The sequence below is a fragment of the Fundulus heteroclitus genome, unplaced genomic scaffold (genome assembly GCF_011125445.2).
Source record: "Fundulus heteroclitus isolate FHET01 unplaced genomic scaffold, MU-UCD_Fhet_4.1 scaffold_36, whole genome shotgun sequence".
In the NCBI taxonomy this organism is placed as follows: Eukaryota; Metazoa; Chordata; class Actinopteri; order Cyprinodontiformes; family Fundulidae; genus Fundulus; species Fundulus heteroclitus.
Window position 1 is genome coordinate 2,955,383 of NW_023396770.1, and position 26,216 is coordinate 2,981,598.

The 26,216-nt window shown below is 45.2% G+C and overlaps 1 protein-coding gene across 2 annotated transcripts in view; it reads right to left on the reverse strand.

Moving 5' to 3' along the window:
- Positions 1-274: 274 nt before the first annotated feature.
- arid1b (AT rich interactive domain 1B (SWI1-like)) overlaps positions 275-26,216 on the reverse strand; it is a 43,499-nt gene continuing 17,557 nt past the window's right edge. Inside the window, exons 4-22 of one of the 2 annotated variants that reach the window (XM_036130548.1) lie at positions 26,008-26,121; positions 23,644-23,884; positions 23,485-23,568; positions 21,336-21,470; positions 20,938-21,262; positions 19,504-19,619; positions 19,312-19,418; positions 15,830-15,973; positions 15,542-15,751; positions 15,251-15,452; positions 12,424-12,559; positions 12,135-12,313; positions 10,241-10,388; positions 10,032-10,148; positions 8,128-8,209; positions 6,324-7,092; positions 6,116-6,246; positions 5,592-6,024; positions 275-2,233 (exon numbers count right to left, since the gene is read on the reverse strand). In XM_036130548.1, coding sequence (XP_035986441.1) covers positions 1,173-2,233; positions 5,592-6,024; positions 6,116-6,246; positions 6,324-7,092; positions 8,128-8,209; positions 10,032-10,148; positions 10,241-10,388; positions 12,135-12,313; positions 12,424-12,559; positions 15,251-15,452; positions 15,542-15,751; positions 15,830-15,973; positions 19,312-19,418; positions 19,504-19,619; positions 20,938-21,262; positions 21,336-21,470; positions 23,485-23,568; positions 23,644-23,884; positions 26,008-26,121 — 4,734 coding nt within the window. In that variant the 3' untranslated portion in view covers positions 275-1,172. Of the gene's footprint in view, positions 2,234-5,591; positions 6,025-6,115; positions 6,247-6,323; positions 7,093-8,127; positions 8,210-10,031; positions 10,149-10,240; positions 10,389-12,134; positions 12,314-12,423; positions 12,560-15,250; positions 15,453-15,541; positions 15,752-15,829; positions 15,977-19,311; positions 19,419-19,503; positions 19,620-20,937; positions 21,263-21,335; positions 21,471-23,484; positions 23,569-23,643; positions 23,885-26,007; positions 26,122-26,216 lie in introns of both variants that reach the window. The other variant, XM_036130547.1, reaches the window with a different exon arrangement.

Here is a 26,216-nt window from a genome sequence, read left to right on the forward strand (position 1 = left end):
TATTCTGAGACTAAAGTCCCTCTGATGCTGTGTAAGTGACTGAGTAACTGCAGATTTGCCACATCCAACATGGCGGACGGTCTGACGCATCGCAGCATAGGCAGAACCCGCCCTATGACGCGTCTACGTATATAATGTCTATGGTTTAGCTGATCAGTTTTACTGCGGTTATTTGGCGATAAGTTCTTGAGCTGCCTTGTGTATTTATTTCTGACAGGAAAGTTGTTGCCCCCCCCCCCCCCGGCGTAGTAAAGGACAGCGGCTGGCGCCCGGGTCACAGTGCTCAACAGGAGTTCATGTACATTTATTATTTAACATGTGGTGGAACATATAAAGATCTCATACAGAAGAAACAAAGTCCTTCTTCTCTCTTTACATTTGTTTACAACCGTTTTCTGAAGTGGCGTCAGTAAACCCCCCCCCCCCCCACCCAAAAGCCTGTACATGCAGTCCGTCGAATCAAACGCACCAGAGCGGCCCGCTGTGACCGGCGCCCTCTGCTGGAGCTCTGATGCACATCGTTTATTTACAGGAGGATGATGCTGGAGATCTGGATTTAAAATGTGGCGCAGACGTGAAAGTCCTCGGAACCAGAATGGGACGCTGATGATGCTGCGGCGGCGGCTGATGCTGCGGCGGCGGCTGCTGATGCTGCGGCGGCGAAGCGAACGTCAAACACTGATGGTTCAAAAATTCACATTTAAAAAACGGCCCCCCCAAAAAAAACCCAACTTATTGCACCAGAACAAAGAACACGACTGAACATCAGTGCTTCCTCTGTCAGAACACGTTTATCTACAACCTCTGGCCCCGCCCACACACGACAAGCCCCGCCCACACGTGACAAGCCCCGCCCACACAGAGCAGCCCTGCAAACCGAAAGAAAGAAAAAAGGGAGCCGGACCCGAAGGTTCAAACTCATTTTGGTTCAAACTAAAGAAAAAAAAACACACAAGGAATTTTAAAAAATAAAAAAGTATTAAATATTTTTTTTTTTGTATTAAAATTACTTAAAAACCCCAAATAAACATCTGTGGATGGAAACGGAGGAGCTTTATATATTCTATATATATTTTCATTTGTACGTAAAAACTTCTCTGTTCTTTAAATAAAAATAGAAGCGGCGCCAGCCAGCGCGGCGCCACTGAGCGCGCTCCGTGGCGCTCTGCGGGTCACGAGCGGCTGAGCTTGAACAGAACCTCGCACATGACGGCCGCCACCGACGAGTTGAGGGCTGACGACAGCGAGATGTCCAGCAGCCGGCTCTCGTGCAGAACAAACTCGCCGCGGTTCTCCTCCACGCTCGCCACGGCCAGCAGGGCCTTGGCGGCGCGGCACATCATGTTGATGCTGGGCGGCTCCGGCGGCGGCGGCGCCACGGCGGCGGCGGCGTGGGGGTTCTGCTGGTACTGAGCCACGGCCAGGCTGTCCTCCAGGAAGCCGATCAGCGTCGCCACGCTGCCCTTCTGCAGGCTGACGGCCCGCGCCGCCGCCGCGTCGCCCTGCGCCAGGTTGGACAGCACCGCCACCGCCATCTCCCGGCACACCTGGCTCCGCCTCTCGCCCACCAGGCGCACCAGCGCGGCGAAGAGCTGCCGCTGGCGGGCGTAGGGGGGCGTGGCCAGCAGCAGGTCCACGTTGCAGTCCTGGATGCTCAGCTTGCACAGACACTCCAGGACGAGCCGCTGAGGCGACAGCGCCGCCGCCGCCGAGCCGCCCGCCGCCGCCGCCGGCAGCGGGTCCTGGGCCTCGGCGGACGGACACACCATCCAGTGCAGCAGGCCGTCCAGGACGGGCAGGATGACGTCCTCCGGGTACTGCGACAGGTCCAGCTGGCCCGACACGTTGGCCAGCGTCACCAGCGTGTTCTCCCGCAGCGCCGCCAGGCAGTCCCACCACCACTCGTCCCGGCTGCAGGCCCGGCCCCGCTCCTCCTGGTACGCCGGCGCCGCCCGCCTCCTCCGCGGGTGGCGGTGGTGCAGCAGCACCAGCCGGCCCAGGATCAGCACCAGGCCCGGGTGGCGCGACAGCACGGCGTCGTTGCCGGGAACGAAGGAGAGGCTGCGGACGATGTTGGAGACGCAGACGCAGCGCTTGGCCAGAGAGTCCTGCCAGGGCTCGGCGGTGGACAGCGGCGCCTCGTCCCAGCAGCGGGGCTCGTCCTCCAGGGGGCTGATGTGACTGCGAGGCCCGGCTGGAGCCCAGCGCCGACCTTTGACCTCAGATGGGGAGCCTGCAGGGGAGGAAGAGCGACGGTGGCTGAGTTTAAACGACACATTTTACAGTTTTATGACTGAGTCGGGTTTGATTACTGCTGGTTCTGATCCAGAATCAGGGTTCCTACAGCATAAGGCAAGTTAAATTCAAGACTTTTTTAAGACTTTTTAATGCCACTTGAAATAAAAAGTTAAGACCAACTTCACGATAAACAAGATAAATTTGCGACAACTTCACCCAAATGTTTATTTTAACATAAACCATTATTTTCTGGCCCAGTAGACATGTTTAAAATTTTTAAAAAACATTTCATATAGGAAGAAAGCTAATTACAGATATATTTTTAACAACTACTGAACTGAATTCACAAACTTTGTTTTGTTCCCTACTAAAATAAACTATAAATCAGTTTTAAAAACCACAACAAAACCAGTGCCAACTCTTTTTCGCAGCTATGGTCCGGCTGCAACAGTTTTTATTGGTTCCGCTATCGGGACGGAACCAATAATTGTTACATTGAGCCGTTCAGTAAATAAAAAAAAATATGATTGTGTCAATTATTTTACCGTTTGGTAAGGATTACAAAAATAAAATCCAATTTATGACTGGTAACAATTTTAAGACCTAAGAAAGACTGATTTAAGACATTTTAATGCCAATTAAGGCCTTAGTTTTAAGTTACAGAATTCAATGCCTTTTAAGACTTTAAGGATCCGCGGGAACCCTGTTCACCCAAATGTTTATTTTAACATAAACCATAATTTTCTGGCCCAGTAGACAAGTTTAAAATTTTGAAAAACATTCCATATAGGAAGAAAGCTAAAAAACACACAAATTACAGATATATTTTTGACAACTACTGCATTGAATTCACAAACTTTGTTTTGTTCCCTGCTAAGATAAACTATAAATCAGTTTTAAAAACCGCAACTCTTTTTCGCAGCTATGGTCCCGCCGCAACAGTTTTTATTGGTTCCGCTATCGGGACGGAACCAATAATTGTTACATTGAGCCGTTTGGTAAATTTAAAAAAATATAATTGTGTCAATTATTTTACCGTTTGGTAAGGATTACAAAAATAAAATCCTATTTATGACCTGGTAACAATTTTAAGACCTAAGAAAGATTGATTTGAGACATTTTAATGCCAATTAAGGCCTTAGTTTTATAATACAGAATTCAATGCCTTTTAAGACTTTTTAAGGATCCGCAGGAACCCTGCAGAGAGCAGAGCCGACTCTGACAGAAAAATCTGCTAACGTCTATGATAGAGAGAAAAGGTGGAAATTTAACTAAAGTTGGAAAGATAACCCAAAAACATCCCAAACATCTTTAAAACTTTCCCAGAGTTCTTCTAGTTTGTTTTAAATTCTCAAATTTAAAAAAGGCACACTGTGCAACATTTTTCAGTTAATTAATGTGTTCCATACCGTTTTGGATGATTAAATGAGTCATTTCAGGTCGAACAAAGGTTTTCTCGGCCGCCCTGGTGGTCTGTGGGGGAAATACCGCACTTGCAATGGCGTACCGCGCGCGAGCTATTTTTAGAAACGTAACGTCACGATGACGTCACATCACGTGGTACGCAGTGGGGCAAACTTGAATAGTCCGCCGCTGTTTCGCTGTAAAAGAGACGTGCGTTACTCTTGGTTTTACCCGGTAAACGACTGCTTTTTCCAAATCTAAGACCATGGTTTATAAACATTGTTGCTATGGAACGTGCAACAGCGACTGGAGGTACGCTGATCGGCCGCATATGAAGGATGTTTTCTTCAAGACTGCCAAGGAGAAATGTGTGCGGGGCGGTCGGCCTACACAACAGTTCAACCCGGAAAAAGTTACCAAATTCACCTACATATGTAGCAAGCATTTTGTCGGAGGAAAGGGCACAACCGAAGAACATCCTGACCCAATTCCAACGACATCAAGTCAAGGTAAGAGTATTTTGGTGGCCGACATGTTAATAAAGTAGCGCCTGCTACCAGGATAGCATATAGGCTATCATGGTAGCAGGCGCTAACATGATAGCCTGCTACCAGGATAGCTTACTCAAAAACATTTCAAATGAGACAAACATTAAACATATACCGATCCCTGGACGGACGCCATGATCGCCGCGCAGAAAAAAAACAACAAAGCTTACCGTTCATCAACTCGGCCAGTTTTCCAGTCTTTTTAAGCCCTCGAACCTCAAGCCATCGTTTGAGCTGAAGGTTGGTGTGTTCTTCGACAGTGCGACCAGTAATCCGTGCGCCTGGGACATCGTCTTGGGAAAGTTTAACGGCTGTAAAGTCGGTCAGATCGCTGGTTCTGTTGCGCTTGTAATAGCTGGGTTATCCGTGCTTTCTCTCCTGTATGCCCTACCTAAGGGGCAAAAGGGGCGTTGCTCTTGAGACGGTGACGTCACGTGCGCGGTACCCCATTGCAGGAGCTCTCGGCCCGCACCCACAGGCTCAGAAGTCTGGTGCATCGCGAGAGTCGGTCTTGCTTTACGGCGAGAACTCCATGTGTTTTTGCCCTGCCATTCACTATATGCATGCGCGAAAGCAACAACAAAGAACCGCGTGTTAACGTCAAATAAACATGCAAGCATATTGAGTTTTATATTATTATTATTATTTATTTTTTTTTTTTTTCTTATGTTGGCAAGACGCTACCGCGGCAGCCGCGGCTACGCGGCGAAACCAGAACAGCTGAGCATCTTTACGACAGTGCACTTTTACTTTCGCCCTCTGGGGGGAGCCTCGCTGGAAAATCAACCCCGGTTGCATAGTATACCTTTAAAGAACAAATTTGTGTTGAATATTTTTACAACTGGCAGAATCTATAGGAGGAGAAAAAGAGGAGGTACCAAGGAAGGAAGGAAGGAAGTGAGGTAGGACACGAGGGAGGGAGGAATAAAAGGAATAAAGTGTGAAAATAATCTAATTTTTATAAAAATAATTATAATTATAATTATTAAATAATTATAATTATCATATTAATATAATATATAATATAATTATTATTATATAATAATTGTGTGGGCTGCACAGTGGCGCAGTGGGTAGCACTGTTGCCTTGCAGCAAGAAGGTCCTGGGTTCGAGGCACCAGCACCCCCCGCGACCCCATGAGGGATTAAGTGGTTTGGAAAATGGATGGATGGATAATTATAATTAATATAATATAATATACTATAATTATAATAATCATATTAACTTTCTTTTTTCACAGGAATCTGGACCAGAAAAAAATGAGATCTCCAGATTTTCTGCATTTCTACATTTTACAGAATAAGAAATCCTGAAGCTGAAACTTTTTTCCAGGCTCAGTTTTGCAGACTTTCTAAGCGGCGGACTCAGAGCTGCAGCGGTTCTGATCAAACACCGTTTACCTCCTGGTTCATTGGGCTGCTCCTCTTCCTCCTCCTCCTCCTCCTCCTCATCCGGGCGCGGCGGGCTGAAGTCTCCGCCTCGGGGCTCAAAGTGCGTCTGGATGTGAGCGGTGGAGTCCCCCCCGCCGGCCCTCCAGTGCAGGAGGCCGCTGGCGAAGCCGTTGGGTCGGCTCAGCCGGGCCCAGCGCTCCTCCACCTCCTCCCAGCCCTCCCCCGCCTCCTCCACCCTCACAGGCCGCTTGTCGTACTTGCTGCTCTGCTGAGGGCGGGACTCCTGCGGCGGCGGCGCCTCCCTCGGCTCGGCGGCGGCGGCGGGGGGGCACGGGGGGGTCCTCCGGCCCTCGGCGCCGACCTCGTACTCCTGCAGGATGCCGAACATCTGGATGAGGCAGCGGCGATAAAACTCCACGATGAGCTCGAGGAACCCCGGCAGCTGCAGGGGGGGGAGGGAGAGAAGCAAAACGTTGGGTTCTGATTGGCTCTGACGGAGGAAAGGGGGCGGGGCTTGGCGGCGCCTGCCTCACCTGCGTCAGGCTGAAGGAGCCCACGGTGCTGTCGTCATACAGCAGGATGTTGATGGTGTCCAGCGCCCACGTGCTCTCCGCCAGCAGGCCCGACTTCAGTGACATCATCACTCGCCACGCCTCCGAGGTTCCTGACCAATGGGACGTCAGGGTGAGCCTCAGCTGACCCCTGTGTGTGTGTGTGTGTGTGGGGGGGGGGGGAGCTCACCTGTGTCCTTGGCTGTGAGTCGGCGCCGCGGTTTCAGCTTGGGCTGCGTTGACTCCACGCAGCCCGGCGGGAAGGTGACCTCTCTGTACACCAGGGGGAGGCCCTGGGCGGCCGGGGGCCCCGCCGGGGGCCCGGGCAGCCCTGGCTTCTTCACGGCGGACAGGTAAGGGCCGCCGTTGGGGGACAGGGAGCCCAGTGGGGGCCGGGGGAAAGACGAGGGGCTCTGAGAGCGAGTCACGTGATTGGGGATGGGGGGCGTGGCCTGGAAGGAGGAGGCGGGCTGCCTGGAGGTGAGGAGGGGAACAGAGGAAGAGGAAGAGGAGGAGGAAGAGTGGGGGGGGAAGGGGGGCTGGCGCTGGTTTAGGTGCCCGGGGGGCCACTGGGTGTCCTGGGGGGGCCTGCCCTCCTGGTCGTCCGCTCTGTTCATGGCAGGGAAGGGGGGCCCCTGGCCCTGCCGGTTGTATGTGTAGCCCACATCTGTCCTCGGGGGCCACACGTTTGGCTGTGGCCCCTCACCGGGGCCCCCAGGCACCGCCGCAGGGCCGGAACCCATCACTCCATGCGGCGGGGGGCCCTGCCGGTCCCGGCCGTACGGATACTGATACTGTCCGGGGACGGGCCGGCGCTCGGGGCCCGTGTAGCCCCCGGCGCCGGGTGCGTAGGGGCCGTAAGGGTCCGGCTGCTGGGAGCTGTACTGCTGCACGGCGAAGGCCTCGCCCTCGTGACGCTTGGCAGCCGGGAACACGCCCTCCATGGGCCGCTTGTAGCCCTGCGGCGGCACAGAGAGCAGAACCGGTCTAGAACCTTAACTCAGAGACGAGAACGTGCCGCTCAGAACCCGACGAGAACCAGAACCCGACAAGAACCAGAACCCGACAAGAACCCAGAACCCGACGGGTATCAGAACCCGACGGGAACCAGAACCCGACGAGAATAAAGACAAGAACGCATTTTGGGTTCGTTGACCCAAACCTGCCAACATGCTGCAACATACTGTGATCAAAGCTATTTTCTTCATTTTATTGTCCTACACATAAACTTGTTACATTTCAGAACTAAACTAACTTTAAACAGAACAACATGGAGCCAGCTCGCAGTCATTTGTTACTTCCTGTTTCCTGTACCATGTGACCAAACTGGTAGAAGCCACCGAGCTATATTATACACTGGAGTGCTAATCACCGTCTGTTTGAATGAGTCGCTTTGAAGCCACCAGCCGCCATATTGGTACTCCCTATTTCCCCCCAGTAACTGTGGAATATGTGCGCTACAGCATCGAATAACGAGGATTTTCTCACGTTCAGGGGGGCTTAAAACTTTTAAAATGTCAAATGCCATATAGTTTTATGTTATGTTCTAAAACTATCAAGTACTGAGAAAGTCATGTTCTGAAATATTTTGCATTTTATTCATTTAAATATATATATTTAACATTTATAAATATATAAATAACAATATACAAAGACATATTTACATATGTGTACACATATATATATATATATATATATATATATATATATATATATATATATATATATATATATATATATATATATATATATATATATAATATCAATAACATAATAAAATATTTTAGCACCTAATAAATATTTTAGCACCTAATTTCCCAGTAGTTTTCAAACAGCCAGAAAACTGCTTGTTGTTGCAACCAAATCCTGTGGGATTCTGTGAGAGTAGGGAGGAGCAAGATGGCGGCCAGTGACTTCAGTTTTTGGGCAAAATCAGCACTCCATATGTATAATATAGCTCAGTGGTAGAAGCTGCATGGAGGTGGAGGACTCACCTGCTGCTGAGGGTAAAGGGGCTGATGGGAACTGTAGGCCATACCGTGAGGATACTGCTGACCAAAACCATCGTGTCCATGCCTGAAGACAAGACAGAAACTCAACCCTTAGACCTTTTTGTCACGTGGGCCGAAAGTGTCAAGTCAAAAATATTTGAGGGTAAAAAAAAAAAAAAAACACAAAGAAAAGAAAAATTATCCCCAAAATTGTATTGGGATTTTTTTTTTACCTGTTCCAAATTTTTTTTATCATGTAATAGTTTTTATTAAACAAATAAGTCAGATATTTTGTGGGAAAGAGATGCATAAATCATTGTAGGTCCAGAACTTAAAAAGCATTTTGCACATTTGCCTTATTAAAAACTGATCACCCAGTTTGCTAATTGTTTTGCTACCTGGATGATCATCTCAACGAATAATAAAGAAAATCAACTATTTTTGTCTATTCTTAGCATTAAAAACAGGGTTTTGGTCACTGTTTCTTTGAAAACACTTGCTGTGTTTAGCTAACTTCATTAAATGAGTTAAAAGCAGGTTTTCATGCAGAAAAGCCTTAGTTTGAGTAAACGTTGAGTAGATGAGGTCTTAATTGCTATGAGATGAAATGGAACGCAAAAGGTGTGGTAATTAAAAGATCAATACTTTGTGTCGTACCTAATTACAATTACAAGACTTTACTTTGTGATAATTTTCATTAAAAATAAAAAAAATTATCCCGATTCATCTAGTGTTGTTACATTTAACAAAAAGTTGGCTAATATTCCACTAGGGTTGCCATATGCTAGAGGTTCAAACTCCACACATATAGAAACTTGATACCATTTTTTTTTAATAACATGACAATAATTTTTTAAGGCACAGAGTTCTTTCTAGTTAAAAACAAAAAAAAAATTATGATTAATTATAATATAAATATATTTTAACTTTCTTAATAATGGGGGGGGGGACAATAAGTTGAAGATAATGTAGCCCTCATTCGGAAAAATATTAGCGTCTTGGCAAATCAGCACACATTTTATTTATAAGTGTTATCGTTTTATGGAAGTTCGAATCTTTGACTTGGTTGTAAGATTATTTAATCATAATTGTTTGTAGTGTGTCAACGTGTTTCCATTTGACTGTCAATTTTCCTTTATTATTATTATTATAATTTATTTGTCAACTGACTGACAAAGGATAATTCATTACTAAAATAAAACGGACATAGATCTGGCGCAAACAAAGATATTTAGCAGCAGCCTTGTACAGTTGGTTTCTATTCAGTAGCTGACTGAGCAGCCAGCTGATTACTATTTTGCTTGAGAAGACGGGAACGTTGCATCTTGACTGTGTAGCTCAGACAGAACGCCGTAGTTGGGTTGTCTGTGAAACTAAAATGTTGTCCGGGAGGTTTACGACGTCGCTGTTGCAGGTACAGGAGCTATACTGACCTTTTTATTGCCATTAACTTGTAGCGTTAGCGCAGTTAGCATGTAGCATCCTTCGCCATTTCGTTATTTTCCTGTCTGCTTCATGGGGAAAGCTCCTCGAAATAACGCTTTTGTGTTTGCCTTGTCGGCTACAGAGAGGAGGATGCGTATTTTTTTTTTCTAGACGTTCTCGTCAGCGGCGTTTATAACTTTCAGCGTTAGCTCAGCGTTTTGTTCAGGTGAGCGATGCAGAGATGGTAGTGTCTCCCCTCTCGGGAACAACTGCGTCAATTTTAGACTGGTTTTGCTGCAAATGAGTATATTTGAGTAATTAAATGTTTTTTGTTTTAATTATTTAATGACTTTGACAACCCTAGTTTCCCTCATATGCATTGAAAAGGCAGGGATCCTAATTGACATGTGGAACTCCTCCAGGTTCTACGCAGAAACTGAAAGTAGCTGCAGCTTAATTCTCGTTTCGCAGCCTTCTCTCACCTCTGGTGGGGGTATCTATTGGGGGGAAACATGCTGGCCTCGTTCGTGGATGGTGCCATGCTGTTCTGACCTCCAGCGGGCACCATGCCTCCCTCTGGACCCATCACATGGTCCAACCTGCAGGACAACAGAAACAAGCAGAAGGTTTGAAGCTCAGATGTGGCATGAAGCTGATGTCTGGAATAATGACGTCTCTAACCGGCTCTTACCTGCGATCGTAGCTGGGGCTGTAAGGGTACTGCGGTCTGGGTCCCATGCCGGAGGATAAGGGGCCAGAGGATGGTCCGCGGGGGTACATGTCCTGCATTGCACCACTGGGCATCTGACTCTGATTAAAGGCCTCGCCTGGAATTGGACCTGAAGCAGAAATGTATGAAATCCCTTTAAGGCTGCAGCTAAACATCTGCGGAAACACGGTTTTTCTGCCTGAAAGGGGAAAAAATAACCAACTGAACACTGAGAGAGCGGTGATGCAACGTGGATGTAAGTGAACACGGAGAGTTAATGTGTGGCCACCAGAGGGCAGCAGAGCACACGTTGTGACATCATTTAAAGGCAGAGATGCAACACAGACATCATATACGTACACCCACTGAGCTATATAATACACTGGAGTGCTGATTTTGCCGAAAAACTGAAGTCACTGGCCGCCATCTTCCTACTCCCTACTCTCACATAATCCCATAGGATTTGGTTGCAATAACAAGCAGTTTTCTGGCTGAGTGAAAACGTTTCACAGGTAATTCTACAGTCAGTGGATGTACTAACACTATCAACTACTAGGAGATTAGGTGCTAAAATAATTTACATGTTATTCATGTTATATATATAAGTATATGTATATGTATATATGTATATATATATGTATACACATATGTAAATATATGTTTTTGTATATTGTTATTTATATATTTATAAATGTTAAACATATATATTTAAATTAATAAAATGCAAAATATTTCAGCACATGACTTTCTCAGTACTTGATAGTTTTAGAACATAACATAAAAGTATATGACATTTGACATTTTAAAAGTCTTAAGTCCCCCCTGAACATGAGAAAATCCTCGTTATTCGATGCTGTAGCGCACATATTCCCTAGTTACTGGAGGAAAATAGGGAGTACCAATATGGCGGCTGGTGGCTTCAAAGCGACTCGTTCAAACAGACGGTGATTAGCACTCCAGTGTGTTATATAGCTCAGTGACGTAGACGCCTCGTTGTGCGCGGGTTCGTATATCAACATCACCGCCATATTGTATGTGGCAGAAAGAAGTTGAGTTCTGTTGTAGTGAACGTGGATCAGAGAAGATGCCTCATTCCTGTGCTGCATGGAAATGTACCAACCGTAAACATTGTGGTCTTCATTATTTCATTAAACTGTGTCACATGTGAACCTTTTAAGTTCTGGTATAGTCACAGATTAGGAACAGACGTTTTAGAGAAAGTTACTAATATGAGAAAAAAAGTCCTAGGACAATAAAGTAAAAAAAAAGATAAAAGTGGTAATATTTTAAGAAAAATGTCATATTATGAGAATTAAGAGGTTAAGAGGGGAAATTTCCACAATAGTCACAGTTTGCAGAATTATTTCACTCCTGGAGTAATAGGGCCAGGTTAGATTCTTTTAATTATTTTTATTCTTTACGAGAATAAAGTCAGCAGAATGAAGGCAAAGGGATACGAAAATAAACTCGTAATGTTACAAAAATAAAAATATTACAAATATAAAGTATGTTCTGAGATTAAACTCCCTCTGATGCTGTTTAAGTGACTGAGTAACTGCAGATTTGCCACATTCAACATGGCGGACGCTCTGACGCATCGCAGCATAGGCAGAAGCCGCCCAACGATGCGTCTACGTTTATAATGTCTATGATGCAACACGTCACTCCATTAAATTCAGTTTGATAAACATTGATTTAGATGCTCAGTCTTGTCTCACCTCTAACTTCATTTTAATTTCCTGAAATAAAAACTGGATTTACATTTTGTTTCCCCGTTTTATTTGTACAGCAGCGCCCCCCCCTGCTATGAATTCTGGGTAAACTGTTCCAGCATACCAGAAACACGCCGACCACAGAGCTGAGCTTCTCTCCTCACCTTTCCTCGGACCTCCGTACGGGTCTTTGATTGCATCATATTGCATCCGCATCGTCGGCTCTGTTGGACCCCCTCCCTGCTGGTAGGGCCCCCCGCCGGGGCCGGGGCCTCGCTTGCTGTGAAAAGCTGGATCGCTGCCTTCTGAAAACGGGTCCTGGACGCTGACTCCTCCCATGGTCCTGAGGGACATGCAGCAGACATGCGTGAAGAACGCAGCTAACGAGAAGCTAAATCAATCTTTGAGGTGCTCTGGTTGGTTAGACAACAAAACGTTAAGCCCCTCCCCCACCTGTGTCCAGACTGGGGGCCCATCTGGTTGTGCGGGGTGGAAGAACGGGTCGGCGGCTTCAGGTCTACAGGGGCCTCGGTGAGAGAGCTGCTGCCTGACTGAGGGGTGCTGGGGCCCTGCAGGGACCCTAAATTGGCTGCAGAGACACAGAGCAGACAAAAAGTCAACAAATCTAAAGTAAGATGCGCCGTCTGCCATCTTCCTGAACCACATCCGCCTTAAACTTCTTCCTCTGCACACAAACCAACGTCACTGTCAACGTCTTTATTTGATTATTATTTCTCATCCCTTCTCTACTCACTAGAGAAGGGATGAGAATGTAACTTGTTTAGTTTTCTGGGTTTCTACCAGGGCTTTGAACCGATTTTTTTTCCCAATCGGTTCGTTCCGAACAGAAACGGAATTATAACGTTTCCGGTTATGAGTTCCACCAATAAATTGACGTTCCTGGAACGGTTAATTTCGTTCCTTTCGTTTGACAAATATAGTTATTGATATTGTGTTTGGAATGAGCGTTTTACTTAACGATGGATCGTAATTTACCTCTTATTTAAGATGTGTAGCTCTAGTGGAGACACCGCTCTCTCCATTCAGTCAGCGAATGTGTGATGTGATGTCACACAGGAAGTGAACCTCAGCCGTCATGGTAACGTGCGCAGGAAAATAATAACTTTTTTTTTTTAGTTAATTAGGCAACGAAAACTTTGAAGAACAAAATAAAACTGGTATTAACCGGTTACCATTATTTTTAAATAAGTGTTCCAGTTCCAGAACATAAAAAATAATAACGTTTCCGGTTTCTTTTCTGTTTATTGAACCGGTTCAAAGCCCTGGTTTCTACACAGTTCCCACTCAACCAATCAGGATTCACCAATTCATTCTTTGGTGAAATTACACATTTTACAAATAAAAAAAAGATGAACTTGTCATTTTTGTGCTCCAGCTCAGATTAAATGGAGAACGTCCATTTTCAAGTCTTGCCACAGACTCATGAATTCAGGTCCGGACTTTGACTAGGCCATTCTACCAGGTGAGCGTCCGGCTGCCTGTTCAGGCTGGTTCTCCTGCTGGAAGGAGAACCTCCACCTCAGTCTCAAGTTCTCCTGATTCAGCTCCATCCATCTTCCCATGTCCTCTGACTTTCTCCAGACACTTCATCTCCTACATGCAAACTGCTCCACGGCTTTCTTCTTGCCAGTCTTCCCTCAGGAGTCCGTAACTAATAGCTGACCCAGAAAAAGTTTGATTCTACCTGAGCTGTGGGTCTCTGCAGCTCCTCCAGAGCCACCACGGTCCTCCTGCTTCTCTGATCAATGCTAAATGTTTAAACTGGAGCAGAACTTTCTTGGTTTCCATGATGTTTGTGGTTCTCTAATGTTCTCTGAAGAACCTCTGAGGCCAGAACCAGAACCACAGAGGGACTGGATCGTATTTATGGGTACTGGATAAAGGGGGAAAATACACCATTTGGTTTTGGTCTGTCCCTTTAAATCCCAGTAAAATAATTGAGTTTTTGGCTGTAATAAAATGTGAAAATGGTTAAATTGATGCAATGACTTCCGGCTTTTTTAACATAAGAAAAAAAAGGATGTTTTGCATTTATTTATTCCCAGAATTGTCGACACTGGAGTCTGGGAGCAGAAATGTTTTCCACGCTAATCTTCCTCCGTCTAGTATAGGAAGTAGTTAAATAACTTCTATTAATATAAATCAGCTGGAAAACACTAGAAAACGCAGGAAGCTGAATGTTTCCATTTGCTGATGCAGAAATCGGAGGAATTTGAGACGTTTAGACTTCTCTGCAGAGTGGAATCACAGAGGCATTGTGGGTAACTGGGTCAAACTCGGGTCACTGATGTTTATATTTACATTAGTCCACGCCTGACGGCTCCGTTACGTAATCCCGGCGCAGCGTGTGTGAAACAGGATTAGGGCTGAACGATTTTGGAAAATAATCTAATTGCGATTTTTTTCTTAATATTGCGATTTAATGCGATTTTTTTTTCCCCCAGTTTAATTTATCATGTGTTTTAAAATATATACAAACAACAAATCAATTTGTTTCCTCACTGTGCGGATTAGTTGCTAAAAGACCCACAGCATCTAAACTCAGAGCAGAAATTATTCTGTTCTGCCTACAATATATTTTAACCAAAATTGCAATTTTGACTTTTCTCTGCGTTAACCACAAGCAACAAAAATGGCCTCTAAATAAAGACATTTGTAAACAAAGACTATTTAAAACAAGAACTTTTAATGTTTCTATTAATCAAAATATTGTTCAAGAGAACAGCTTTTAGTTGATTTGGACATCAATGCTTGTTGAACATAAAGTGCAACCAACAAACAAGTCTATGTATTAAACCGATTGACCAGTACTTAATGCTATATATGATTATATAAACTCTAAAACAAGTAATACAATTACATTATCTTACTGCTGCAACTGTCTTCCCTTCCATGTGGAGGCAAACCCACTTTAAACATTTTACCGACAACTAATGGACGCGTCTAATTCCCTAATTGTTACACAGCCAAAAATTGCAGACCTCGGCGATTTGGAAATTGCATTTTTTTAAATCACGATTATATTGAAAATGCGATTAATTGTTCAGCCCTAGTCACCATCTTTTCCCTTTTTGCTCTAATCTAACGCATCGGACCGGGACTCAGCATCAGGAAACGTTTGTTCCTAAAAAAAAACCTCATATGCGATTTGGAAATTGCGTTTTTTTAAATCGCGATTATATTGAAAATGCGATTAATTGTTCAGCACTAAACAGGATCCCTGAACCTGGGCGATGGCGCCGCCGGAGCGTCATCTTACCTGGAGACGGCGGCTGGACCTTGGCCTGCAGGGCTGCGGGCTTCCTGGCGTCGTCGGGCGGAGGCTCCTCCCCCCGCTCCATCTTGCACTCGTAGGCGAACAGGTACTGGATGTACTGCTTCTTCAGGGAGCTGGCCGAGCTGCTCGACGTTCCCACGCTCAGCAGAGACGACAGCTCGCGCCACTTCTTGTTCTTGTTCACCTGAGAGGAGGAGCGGTTCCAGACGGGACGCGTCAAAAACACACAAACGAGGAAACATTTGTCGCTGAGACGGAGGATAAAACGCTCACCATGGCCAGGCCTCCGATCTCCCGGACGGCCAGGTAGAGCCGGCACAGGTCCAGAGGCTTCTTCCCGACCGCCGGCAGGTTTGGCACCGGCGTGCCCCTCTCTTCCATGAAGGAGAGGTAGCGGTCCACCCACAGCCTCCTCTCCGGCTCGGAGCCCATCTCATACAGCCTGGTGATCTTCTCGTTGGTCATGGTGGCTGCATTGGGCTTCTGGACACACAGACATCACATTTCTTTATTGTCGACTCAGCTCAGCGTGAAACGACGGCGGAGGAGCGCCAGGCGTACCGGGCTGGGCGGAGTCCTGAGCCAGGCGGGGCTGCTGATGCCGTCGCTGTCCTCGCCCACGCAGGACGACACGCTGGCTGAGCTGGGGGACATGGGGCAGGGGGCCGTGGGGGCCGGCGCCACACACTGGGAGCTGTAGCTGTCCTGCTGGGAAAAACAATTCACCACCAGGTCAGAGCATGCGAAGCTGATGGATGTTAAGGGCTGAACGATTTTGGAAAATAATCTAATTGCGATTTTTTATTCTTAAAATTGCGATTTAATACGATTTTTTTTCCAGTTTGATTTATCATGTCTTTTTAAACATATACAAACAATAAATCAACTTGTTTCCTCGCCATGTGGATTAGTTGCTAAAAGACCCGCAGCATCTAAACTCGGTGCAGAAATTATTGCGTTCTGCCTACAATATATTTCAACCAAAATTGCAATTTTGACTTTTCTCTGCATTGACCACAAGCAACAAAAATGTTCTCTAAATAAAGATGTTTGTAAACAAGGACTATTTTAAACATGAACTTTTAATGTTTCTATTGATCAGAATATTGTTCAAGAGAACAGCTTTTAGTTGATTTGGACATCAATCCTTGTTGAACATAAAGTGCAACCAACAAGCAAGACTATGTATTAAACTGATTGACCTGTACTTAATGCTTTGTGTGATTATACAAACTCTAATACAAGTAATAAAATTAGATTATCTCACTGCTGCAACTGTCTTCCCTTCCATGTGTAGCAAATCCACTTTAAACATTTTACTGACACCTAATGGACGTGTTTAATTCACTAATTGTTACAGAGCCAAAAATTGCAGACTCTGTGATTTGGAAATTGCGTTTTTTTTAAATCACGATTATATTGAAAATGCGATTAATAGTTCAGCCCTACGCTACACTGCAAAAAGGGAACTAAAAGTAAGTAAAATTTTCTTGAAATTAGTGTATTTTTCCTTGATTTGAGCAGCTAAATAAGACTATTTGCCAATGGAATGAGTTTTTTGCACTTAAAATAATAACAATTCATCTCCATCATCTAATTTCAAGTGCAGGATAGCTAATAATCTTATTTTAGTGGTAAAAATACTAATTAAGTTAGCTCTGGAGGAACAGAGCCGGATCTACAGGCTGCGTTTGGCACGCTACAGGCTAAAGTTAGCATAACTATTCCGTCAAAAGACAAACAAAATTCTACTTTATATCACGGCAATTAAAAAACAACGTTAGAGGGAAGTCAGAAAACGTTGAAGCCGTTCATACAGTTTGATCTGAGGCTGGAGGAGAACGCCGTTCTCTAAAGGAAACAAGATTCTCCAGACCCAAACGAAAGAGTCAAGGCGTAGCAGTGTCCTAGTCAAAGTCTGGAGTTTAAAATGCGAACCTTTAATGAATTGAAACGATTTTCCTCTGATCCCGTCAGACCTGAGGGACTCCAGAGCCAATTATCTTCACAAGGACAAATGAACATTAAATCCAGATGTATTATTTCTGGTTTGATGCTTCAAAAGTAGAGCAGAAGCACCTTTCTTCTTCCTCCTTTTCTAATTTAAATTCATTCTGCCTCTCTTCCCTCTCTGAGTCCTGAATATATAACAAACAAGAGGAACTTGTTTCAGTAACCTGAGCCGACACGTTTCCAACAACCAGGGATTTATTATTTTTGTCTCATCTATTTCCAATGTTTCTCTGAGCGTAGAGCGTGATGGAATAATAATTTAAAAACTAGGCTACAGTCGGTTAACGTCTCCGGCGTGGAACGAGCTGCAGCATGAAAGCGTCTCAACGGCAGTCAGAGTCAGAACCCCCTCCTGCTAACGAGGTGGAGACCTGCTAACGAGGTGGAGACGTGGGAGAGGCGCTGCAGCTGGAAACGAGCTGATCAACGCTGTCAGCCGACTCACTGCCGCCCTCGTTTTAATCAAAGCTTTATTCTCCAGAACAGACCCGGTTTCTCTTTCCGCCTCAGAAAGTCAACCTGGGAACGGGAACCTGAGCTGTGGAGCCTTATCGCTCTCACCAGGATATATTTAATCAAACAGCAAGTAAATCATCAAGGTTGTAAAACTAAAAGCTCATTTCATAGCTTGATGCCTTCAACCCAATATATGTGTGAATGTTTTTTTTTTTTTTTACATATCGGTTAACGACCAGAGCAGCAATACTCATATCAGATATGATTGGATCGTTTTGGTGCACCCCTGATAATTTTCCCTGAGGAATTAAAGCTGCCTGGTTCATTTTTCTCTGCATCTTGTTGGTTTTTGCTCATAAATCGCTCAGGAACCATCAAACCTTCAGCTCCAGACGGCTGAACACAGGTTCCTACAGGCTGGGCCCAACATAACGTAGGGCCCTATCATTTCCGCGATCACGGAATCGCGGAATTGGCAAATTAACGCGGAATTTCTACATTTGAAATAAAATTCTGTTTTTGTGTGGGAGAAGAACGTACGTCTGGGGGAAGTGCACACCGGGGGACGCAAATCTGCGCGACACAACCCCTCCCGCTCTGTCATTTCAGCTTCCCCCCACCATCCCCCATCAAAACATTGAAAAAATGGCGAAGCGGCTCTCCACAGCTCCGCTTTCGGCGAAAAAGTTGAGAAACACTGAGGCTGACATCCCTTTGGAAAAGATGACAAAACTGTGTCAGTTTCTAAAGAAGCACTGCAAACAGGGAGGAGCCCTACCTGGAAATGTCAGCAGTCTTCGCCAACTTCACCTACTCATATAATTCCAGTGTTTCCCGCAGCGCTATCTTTGCGTCAAACTCACGCTACCGCCTCGCTAACATTCCAAAACTAACTCGATATACTTTCATGTTTATTTGACATTAACACGCGGTCGTTTGTTGTTGCTTTCACGCATGCATACAGTGATTGGCAGGAAAGAAACAGGCGAAAATAAATGGATACGCCCCCCCGCTCCGTCAGTCAGTCGTCCTCGCAAATCTTGTTCCGGCCAACAACTCACCGCCTCGCAGGAAACACTGAATTCTGAAATTGAGAGGTCCTATTTTATTTTTTTTACTTGAAAAAGCTAATGGAGCACTTTTATTTATAACAATTGGTTCATAAACATTAATATTTTGTTAGTACTTAGAGTGCAGTGTTATGTTGAATCATGCAGTAAAAGTATTGAGTAAATGTGATGTTTTTTTTTTTACCTCAAATTTAAGGTCATTCCTATTTTATTTGTGTACATTTTAATCATCAACATTAAAAGCACATTCTTTTTACGACTGAAATAACAGTAAAGGCTAAAAAAAAAACTGAATTCGCAAAAATTAAAACGGAATTTGGGAAAAAATAAAACGGAATTTGGGAAAAAATAAAACGGATTTTATAGGGCCCTAATAACGGGGACTTTAAGCCTGACTGCAGCAGCTCTTTGCCTGTTTACACTAAATCCATCTGAATCTCGGCTCTGTTCAGGTAAACGAGCGTCTGAACCGGAGAACCCAGCAGGACAAGCCGACGGACGAACCTTGGGTTTAGTCGGATCGGCAGCGGCACCGACGGCCTCTCTGAGCTCGATCCGCTGCTTTAGTTCTCCGTGAGGACCCATCCCGTCTGCTGCCATCATCCCTAAACCTGAAGGGATGGACAAGATGATGGATTACGATCCCAGAAACGTTCCTGATCCTAAATCTGGGGGGATTGCTGACGGCCGGCCTACCTGGAGCGGCGTAGAGGGCTCCTTGTGGGGTCATCCTGCCAGAGTTGCTGCCTGGCTGCAGGCTGTAGGGACCGGCAGAACCGCCCATCTGGGTCATTGCTGAGTAGCCGCCCTGCCTGCAGGTTAAAGAAGATAATTATTGATGTCAGAGGTCATCGACACGGCAACCGCAACAGAGTAAAAACCAGTATCAGTTTTAAATGGTAATTCATATTAACCAGCATGAACCAAGGAGTAAACATTACCGTCTATAGCCACTAGAGGGCGATCTAGACCTGTGAAAACTATATCCTGCTCTTGTATCACTTAAAATTAATTTATAAACAACAAAGACTGAACATGTTTGTACGTTGTTTCACTGTTTCAGTATTATTCACACAGCAGAGCGTTGCGTGGAGCAGCTCTAAGGAACCAGACACAGACAGAACCTGTTACTGAGCTGTAAGTGAAGCTAATAGCAGCTAGCGCTAGCTTACAGCTCTGTTGTACGGACAGGTTACAACTTCTCTGATGCTCATGAGCTTTATGTTGCTCTGAAACATCCGTGTCGCACTGTTAGCTTAGCACAGGGGTGTCAAACATACGGCCCGGTGGCTAACTGCATTATAATTATTCAAAAAAAAATTTTTTTTTTTTCCCCCAGTGTCCTGTCTGGGAATGTGGCAATAATAATTGTTGTCTTAATGCCAAAAAGAGCTCATCAGATTTGACTTTCACAAGTGGAGCAGTATTATGATTCATGTGGGGAATATCTCAAATGATATGGACACTACAATGGGAAAGTAGGAGAGGAAAGGAAGAACAAGAAAAAAAAGAAAAGTGAAAGAAAGAGGAGATAAAAGGAAGAGAATGATAAAACAATTATTGAAAAAAACATGTACTTCGTTTAATTGAAAATCTGCAGTTCCTATATTGTCCACGAGGGGCGCCGTGTTTTAATCAGCAGATGGCAGCACTGAGCTCCAGATTTGGAAAATTGATTTTAAATCATTTCCTAATTTTTATCTGTTTCATGTATTTTGTCATGCAGGACAGTGTTTTTAAGTTCCAAAAAACGTGAATAAATGTTTTTCAACATTGTCCAATCACTGTGATCAGTTCTTATGCATAATGCACTTAAGTAAATGTTTAACTGAGTAAAAGTATTGTTGAAATTGCACATACTTTTCTTAAAAACGCCGAGGTTATTCACAATATATTGTGTAAAAGTGAAATTCATTTAATATAAAAATCAACAACAAGTCCACTTTTATTAGTTCTATTTAATCTTACAATAAGTTTACTCGTGTGGCCCTCTTGAGATCAGATTAAGCTGAATGCGGCCCCTAAACCAAAATGAGTTTGACACCCCTGTTCTAGAGGCTCTAGAGGAGCAACTGCATTCAAACTACTGACATCCAGACACCAGGGGGCGCTTTCCTCCCCGTTTCTCACCTGCTCTGAGCGCTGAGTGAGGAGTTGGCGTTCGGTCCCATCTCAGGCGGCTTGCAGCTGGCATTGGGCCCCGGGGGCCCCATGCCCTGGCCTGCAGCTTGAGGCATGTTTGGGGAGGTGGGGGCCACGGTGCCAGGTCCAGCGGTGTAGAGGCGGCCTCCGGCTCCAGGCCCGGGGCCACGGCCTGATGGCGTGGAGGGGCCCTGACCGTGCATGGGGCCCGTGGTGTGCAGCCCCATGTTATTAGCCAGGCCGGGCCCCGGGGCCGGGCTGCTGTAGCCGGCAGCGGGTGTCCCGCCGTAGTGGGGGGGCCGGGGGTAGTTACCTGAGGAAAATGGAGACGACGTGAGACAGAGACGGACTTGTAGTCTGCAGCTGCAGGCGTCTTCATGTCTTACCTGGGGGCCCGTAGGAGTGGCTGCCCTGCTGGTAGGAGCTGTGGTGCATGGGGCCCGCAGGTGTGTGGTGAGGAGACATGGGCGAGGGCCCAAAGTGGGAACCCTGGGTGCTGCGCTGCATGGAGGGAGGGAAACCTGAGGAAGATGCAGAGAGCAGTGAGCGACGCTGCAGGACAGGCTGGAGGCAGAAAAACCTCCAGTCAGGGCTGAAGGTGTGACTGAAGTGAAATAACAGAACCCTGACGGGTCCAACGGGACCCCAGCTTGGTGCCCAGGAGACGGGGACCTGGAGTTAAGTCCCAGATACTTCTCAATACTTTTCAACGCGACCAGATTCTGGTGGCTTGAGACGATTAATGTATTATTAACCGTCTAATTTAGCTGCATCTGGCTCACTGTGAGCGTCTGTTTCACTCTGATAACTAATAATCAGCAGTTTCACGCTTTCTTTCACTCTGCCGCTGAAGTTAGAGCATCAACGTTGTTTTTTTTTAAACGCCGGTCGAGCTGCTTACTGTCTAAAATCCCACGTCTGACCTCAGAGAATCAGGTACGCACATGAAAACAATCAACGACGCGTACAAGCATTTAACTTTACAGAACATAATGTCCGCCCCTGCAGCGGCGGTCAGTGTTTCCTCATCCCCTCTGAACCAAATAAGCTCTTTTTCTTGCTGTGACACGTTCGTTACGTAAGAGCAAAGCGAGCTGCAGCGCTGGATTTTCCGGTGCACCTTTCAAACAGCGATCTGAAGCCGAACGTTAAGGTTGGCTGGTTTAAACACGACTTTTGACACGAGGACAGAGTGCTGTAGGAGCAGCTGAGAGCGTCAGAAGATGTTCTCAGGAAGGTAATCTGCACCACAAAGACCTCAGGTTGTTGGTTTTTCGGTACATCTAATTGTTCTCCATCGTTCTTATGTTTTGGGTTTTTGTAAAGGAGAAGTGCGAAAGTTTTAAGGGTAATTTCTGTCTCTTCTATGCATGCCTGACGTGAAATACCAGATTAAATGAATGACTCCACTTTTTACCGCTATAAGACAGCTAACTTCCATATTTATAACTTTCTTAGCTAAGAAGACATTAACTTCTTAGCTAAACAAAAGACCTGTGCAGGTTCATGTTTTTCCTCCTCTCTCACAGACAACACTGGTGTCATTTCAGTTTCTCGCCAGAGGGGGCAGACTTACGCAATAATTGGGGAAAGTGTGCTAGGCTCCTTTAAAGGCATACTATGCAACATTTTTCAGTTAATTAATGTGTTCCATACCGTTTTGGATGATTAAATGAGTCATTTCAGGTTGAACAAAGGTTTTCTCGGCCGCCCTGGTGGTCTGTGGGGGAAATACCGCACTTGCAATTGCAAGAACTCTTGGCCCGCACACACAGAAGTCTCGCTTTACGGCGAGAACTCCATGTGTTTTTACCCTGCCATTCACTATATGCACGCGCGAAAGCAACAACAAAGAACCGCGTGTTAACGTCAAATAAACATGCAAGAATATCGAGTTTTATTATTATTATTATTATTTTTTTTTTTTTTTTTTATGTTGGCGAGACGCTACCGCGTTTGAGCAATAATAATAATAATAAAACTGGCAAGGCGGCGGCAGCGGCCGACTCGCCAAGATAGCGCTGCGGGAAGCTTGATGTTCATACCTTCACTGTGTTAGTCATTGTTTGTACTGCCGTTTTTTCCACTTTTCGTTGTGTTCGCCTGTCTGCTAAGCTCAAAACAACCGCGCCTGGCTTGATGGAGAAACCAGAACAGCTGAGCATCTTTGTGACAGTGCACTGTTACTTTCGCCCTCTGGGGGGAGCCTCGCTGGAAAATCAACCCCTTTAATACATTTTTTTTGTTAAAATTGGCACTTGTGTAACATTTGTTACCATTGTGTCATTTTTATTATGTAAATGGAAGAATAAAACGCTAAATCGGCTTCAAGGATCAGTTTGCCTGATGTCAAAATAATCTATCTATCCTTAAGTCAGCCTGGATCGGCCGATTTCTCCCGTAGTCGTCTGTGAAACTCGGGCCGACAGGAGATGCACACGTTCTTCTGTGGAAAGGGTGCGCTTGATTTATGAACCGGGGACACTGATTAAACCTGAGGCTTACAGTGAATGAGAAAGTGACTGAAGGCTGTACCTCTGTCTGGAGTCATGGCCGACTGGGAGGAATGAGAACCAGCATCTGATCCGGGACCAGAGACCTGGGGGGCCACCTGAGAGCCTGAGACACAGACAGACCCGGCGTTAGAACAGCGTTAGAGTCAGGAGGGGTTTTCCTTCGTCCTCTCCAGCCCACCTGGTCCACCGGTGCTGGTGGGGGACAGGGGCCCCGAGCGGGACCCGGCGGGGGACAGCGACGGGGAGGGAGAGGGTGCCGTTCGAGCCGGAGGGGGGAGGCGTGGAGAGACGTGGGGGGAGAAAGGCGAGCGGGCCCCTGGAGTCCCCTGGTCTCCCTGAGTGCTGCCAGAACCGGAGGCCCCTGAACTCACTGGCGCCTCTGTGCCGGTGAGCAGGTCGTCGATGGAGCGGGAGAGATCCTGGAAGAGAGACACAGAGTCAGGGATCATTGGGGGGGGGGGGGGGGGGGGGGACAAATATTTACAGTAAGACAAACAGTATACCAACTTTTTATACATTACTCTTTTTTTGTATTCATCAAAAATACTTTTCTTATATTCTTTTTTGAATTGCTGGATGCTTTTACATTGTTTAATGTTTTCATGCAAGCTGTTCCAGAGCTTCACTTTGCTAATTGATAAACTAAAACTTCTTTTTGTTGTTCGAACATACTTAGTTTTGAAATTTAATTTTCCTCTTGGATTATATTTTCCATCTCTATCAGAAAACACTTGTATGTGTGCAGGAAGTAAGTTATTTCTTGCTTTATAAAGAATTTGAGCAGTTCTGAAATTGATCAGATTTACAAATTTGAGAACTCTTAAATCAAGGAATGAACAGTGGGTGTGATCTCTATATTGTTTGTTATTCGTTACTCATATTGCTTTCTTTTGCATAATAATCAATGGTTGAATGTTTATTTTGTAAGTGTGACCCCACACTTCAACACAATAGGTTAGATAAGGCTGAAATAATGAGCAGTATAATGTGAACCAGAAGACCTTGATTGAAGCACACCAAAGCGTCTCCCCCTTTTTCTCAACCTCAGACGGAGAACCGGCAGGGGGAGAGGGAGAGGGAGGGGGAGGGGGCGGCGGCACAGCATCGGAGAGGAATGCCGGGGAGCGACGGGGAGGAGAGGAGACGGTGAGAAGGAGGACGGATCACAGCTGGAGGTGAAGGGGATTTGCTTCAAGCGGAGGAGCTGACACACTTTCTCCGTTACGAGGGAAGAAAACTAGAGACGCCTCAACATGTGAGGAGAGAACTATGAATAAATTAATAAAAAATAGATGTTCTGAGAACCAGAACCTGATTAGAACCCTGTGATAAGTTAAACTAAGATTGATTAATGGTTCTCCGCTAAGGTTTAAGGGAAGGTTTTTAGTTAATGTCCTGCATGGGCTCCTAACTCATGTTTTTAAATCCTTAACGGTTTTACTTTATAGAATCATCTGAATCTGAAATAAGTAAAAAAAAAAAATCATTGAGAATCTGACTTTCATAAACTTCTGACTGGAACTGTAACTTTACCATAACTGGTATCTAATGGGTCTTATTAGTTTCTTCTGACAAATCGAAATCATTAAAGTGTTTTAATTCAGGGACGGACTGATAATCTTTCACCAGTCGCAATAAATACAAACAAAATACAGTTTGTGGTTGTAAAATCATACTAGGTGGAAAATAATTAAGGGGCAGTTAAAAATAAACTCTTTTTCTGTCATCAAGCTCCTCAAATTGCCCCTTTTTTTAAATACTTTTTTAAATCAAACATGGATATTTGGTTCCTTGGTCAGAAATAGACATTCAGGACGCCTGGAGGACAATTAAAGATTAGTGATGAAATCAGCGTTTGGTTACAGCGGGCGTGTCCAAAGTGTGTGAAACTGGAGAAGGAGACGTTTTATTTTTATTGGGGTAAAATTAATACAGACTGGTTAAGATCTTACAACTGAAAATGTTGGGTAAAAAAACAATGTATTCATGTTTTAATAACCACACATTTTACATTCTGTTTAATTTCGTAGTAAATACGATCAAATCTGTCTAAGGACTTTAACTCAGATGCAAACTTTTGTGCATTAAAAGCTTTTTTTCCAAAATCATTTAGTAAAATTATCTAAATACAGAAAGTGTTTTCACATAGATAGCGGCCCAAATCCTGGTCTCATAAGGCTAGAGCGAAAATAATTAACTTTTTCGTTTTTCAATTAAGTCTAACAGGTGATCATCTTTTAAAAATGCAAATGTGTAAAACCTGTTTTTAACTTTGGATCTACAGGAATTTAACATCCTCTTCCTTCAGAAAATCTGGGAGCAAAAGGCCTGAAATCTGTTCAACCTGCCGCCCAGAGCCTGAATCACAGCAACAAATACGAGTCAAAGCTGAACTGTAACCAAACGTGAGGAGAAATGAACTTTAATGACGAGAGGAAGAAAACTTTACACACTAAACACCTAAACTCTGAGATCTCACACCACGGTGGGTTTTTTTCATGTCAGCAGCTCGGTCTGACTTTCTCTCCATGCTTGGACTCACCGGCAGGCTGGACGGCCTCTCCTGCTGGCTCAGACTCATGTCCTCGTGGTTGGGTTTCCCAGGAGTCATTGCTGCGGACTTGCCCCGCCCCCCGTACGCCTCCTGCGGCGCCTCCTGCATGGAAGCAGACGCATACAGCCACCTTTAGGTCCCAGCAATGAGGGACGTTCTGGAGACGGAACGACGCTCAGCGGCAGATTTTATCCTGA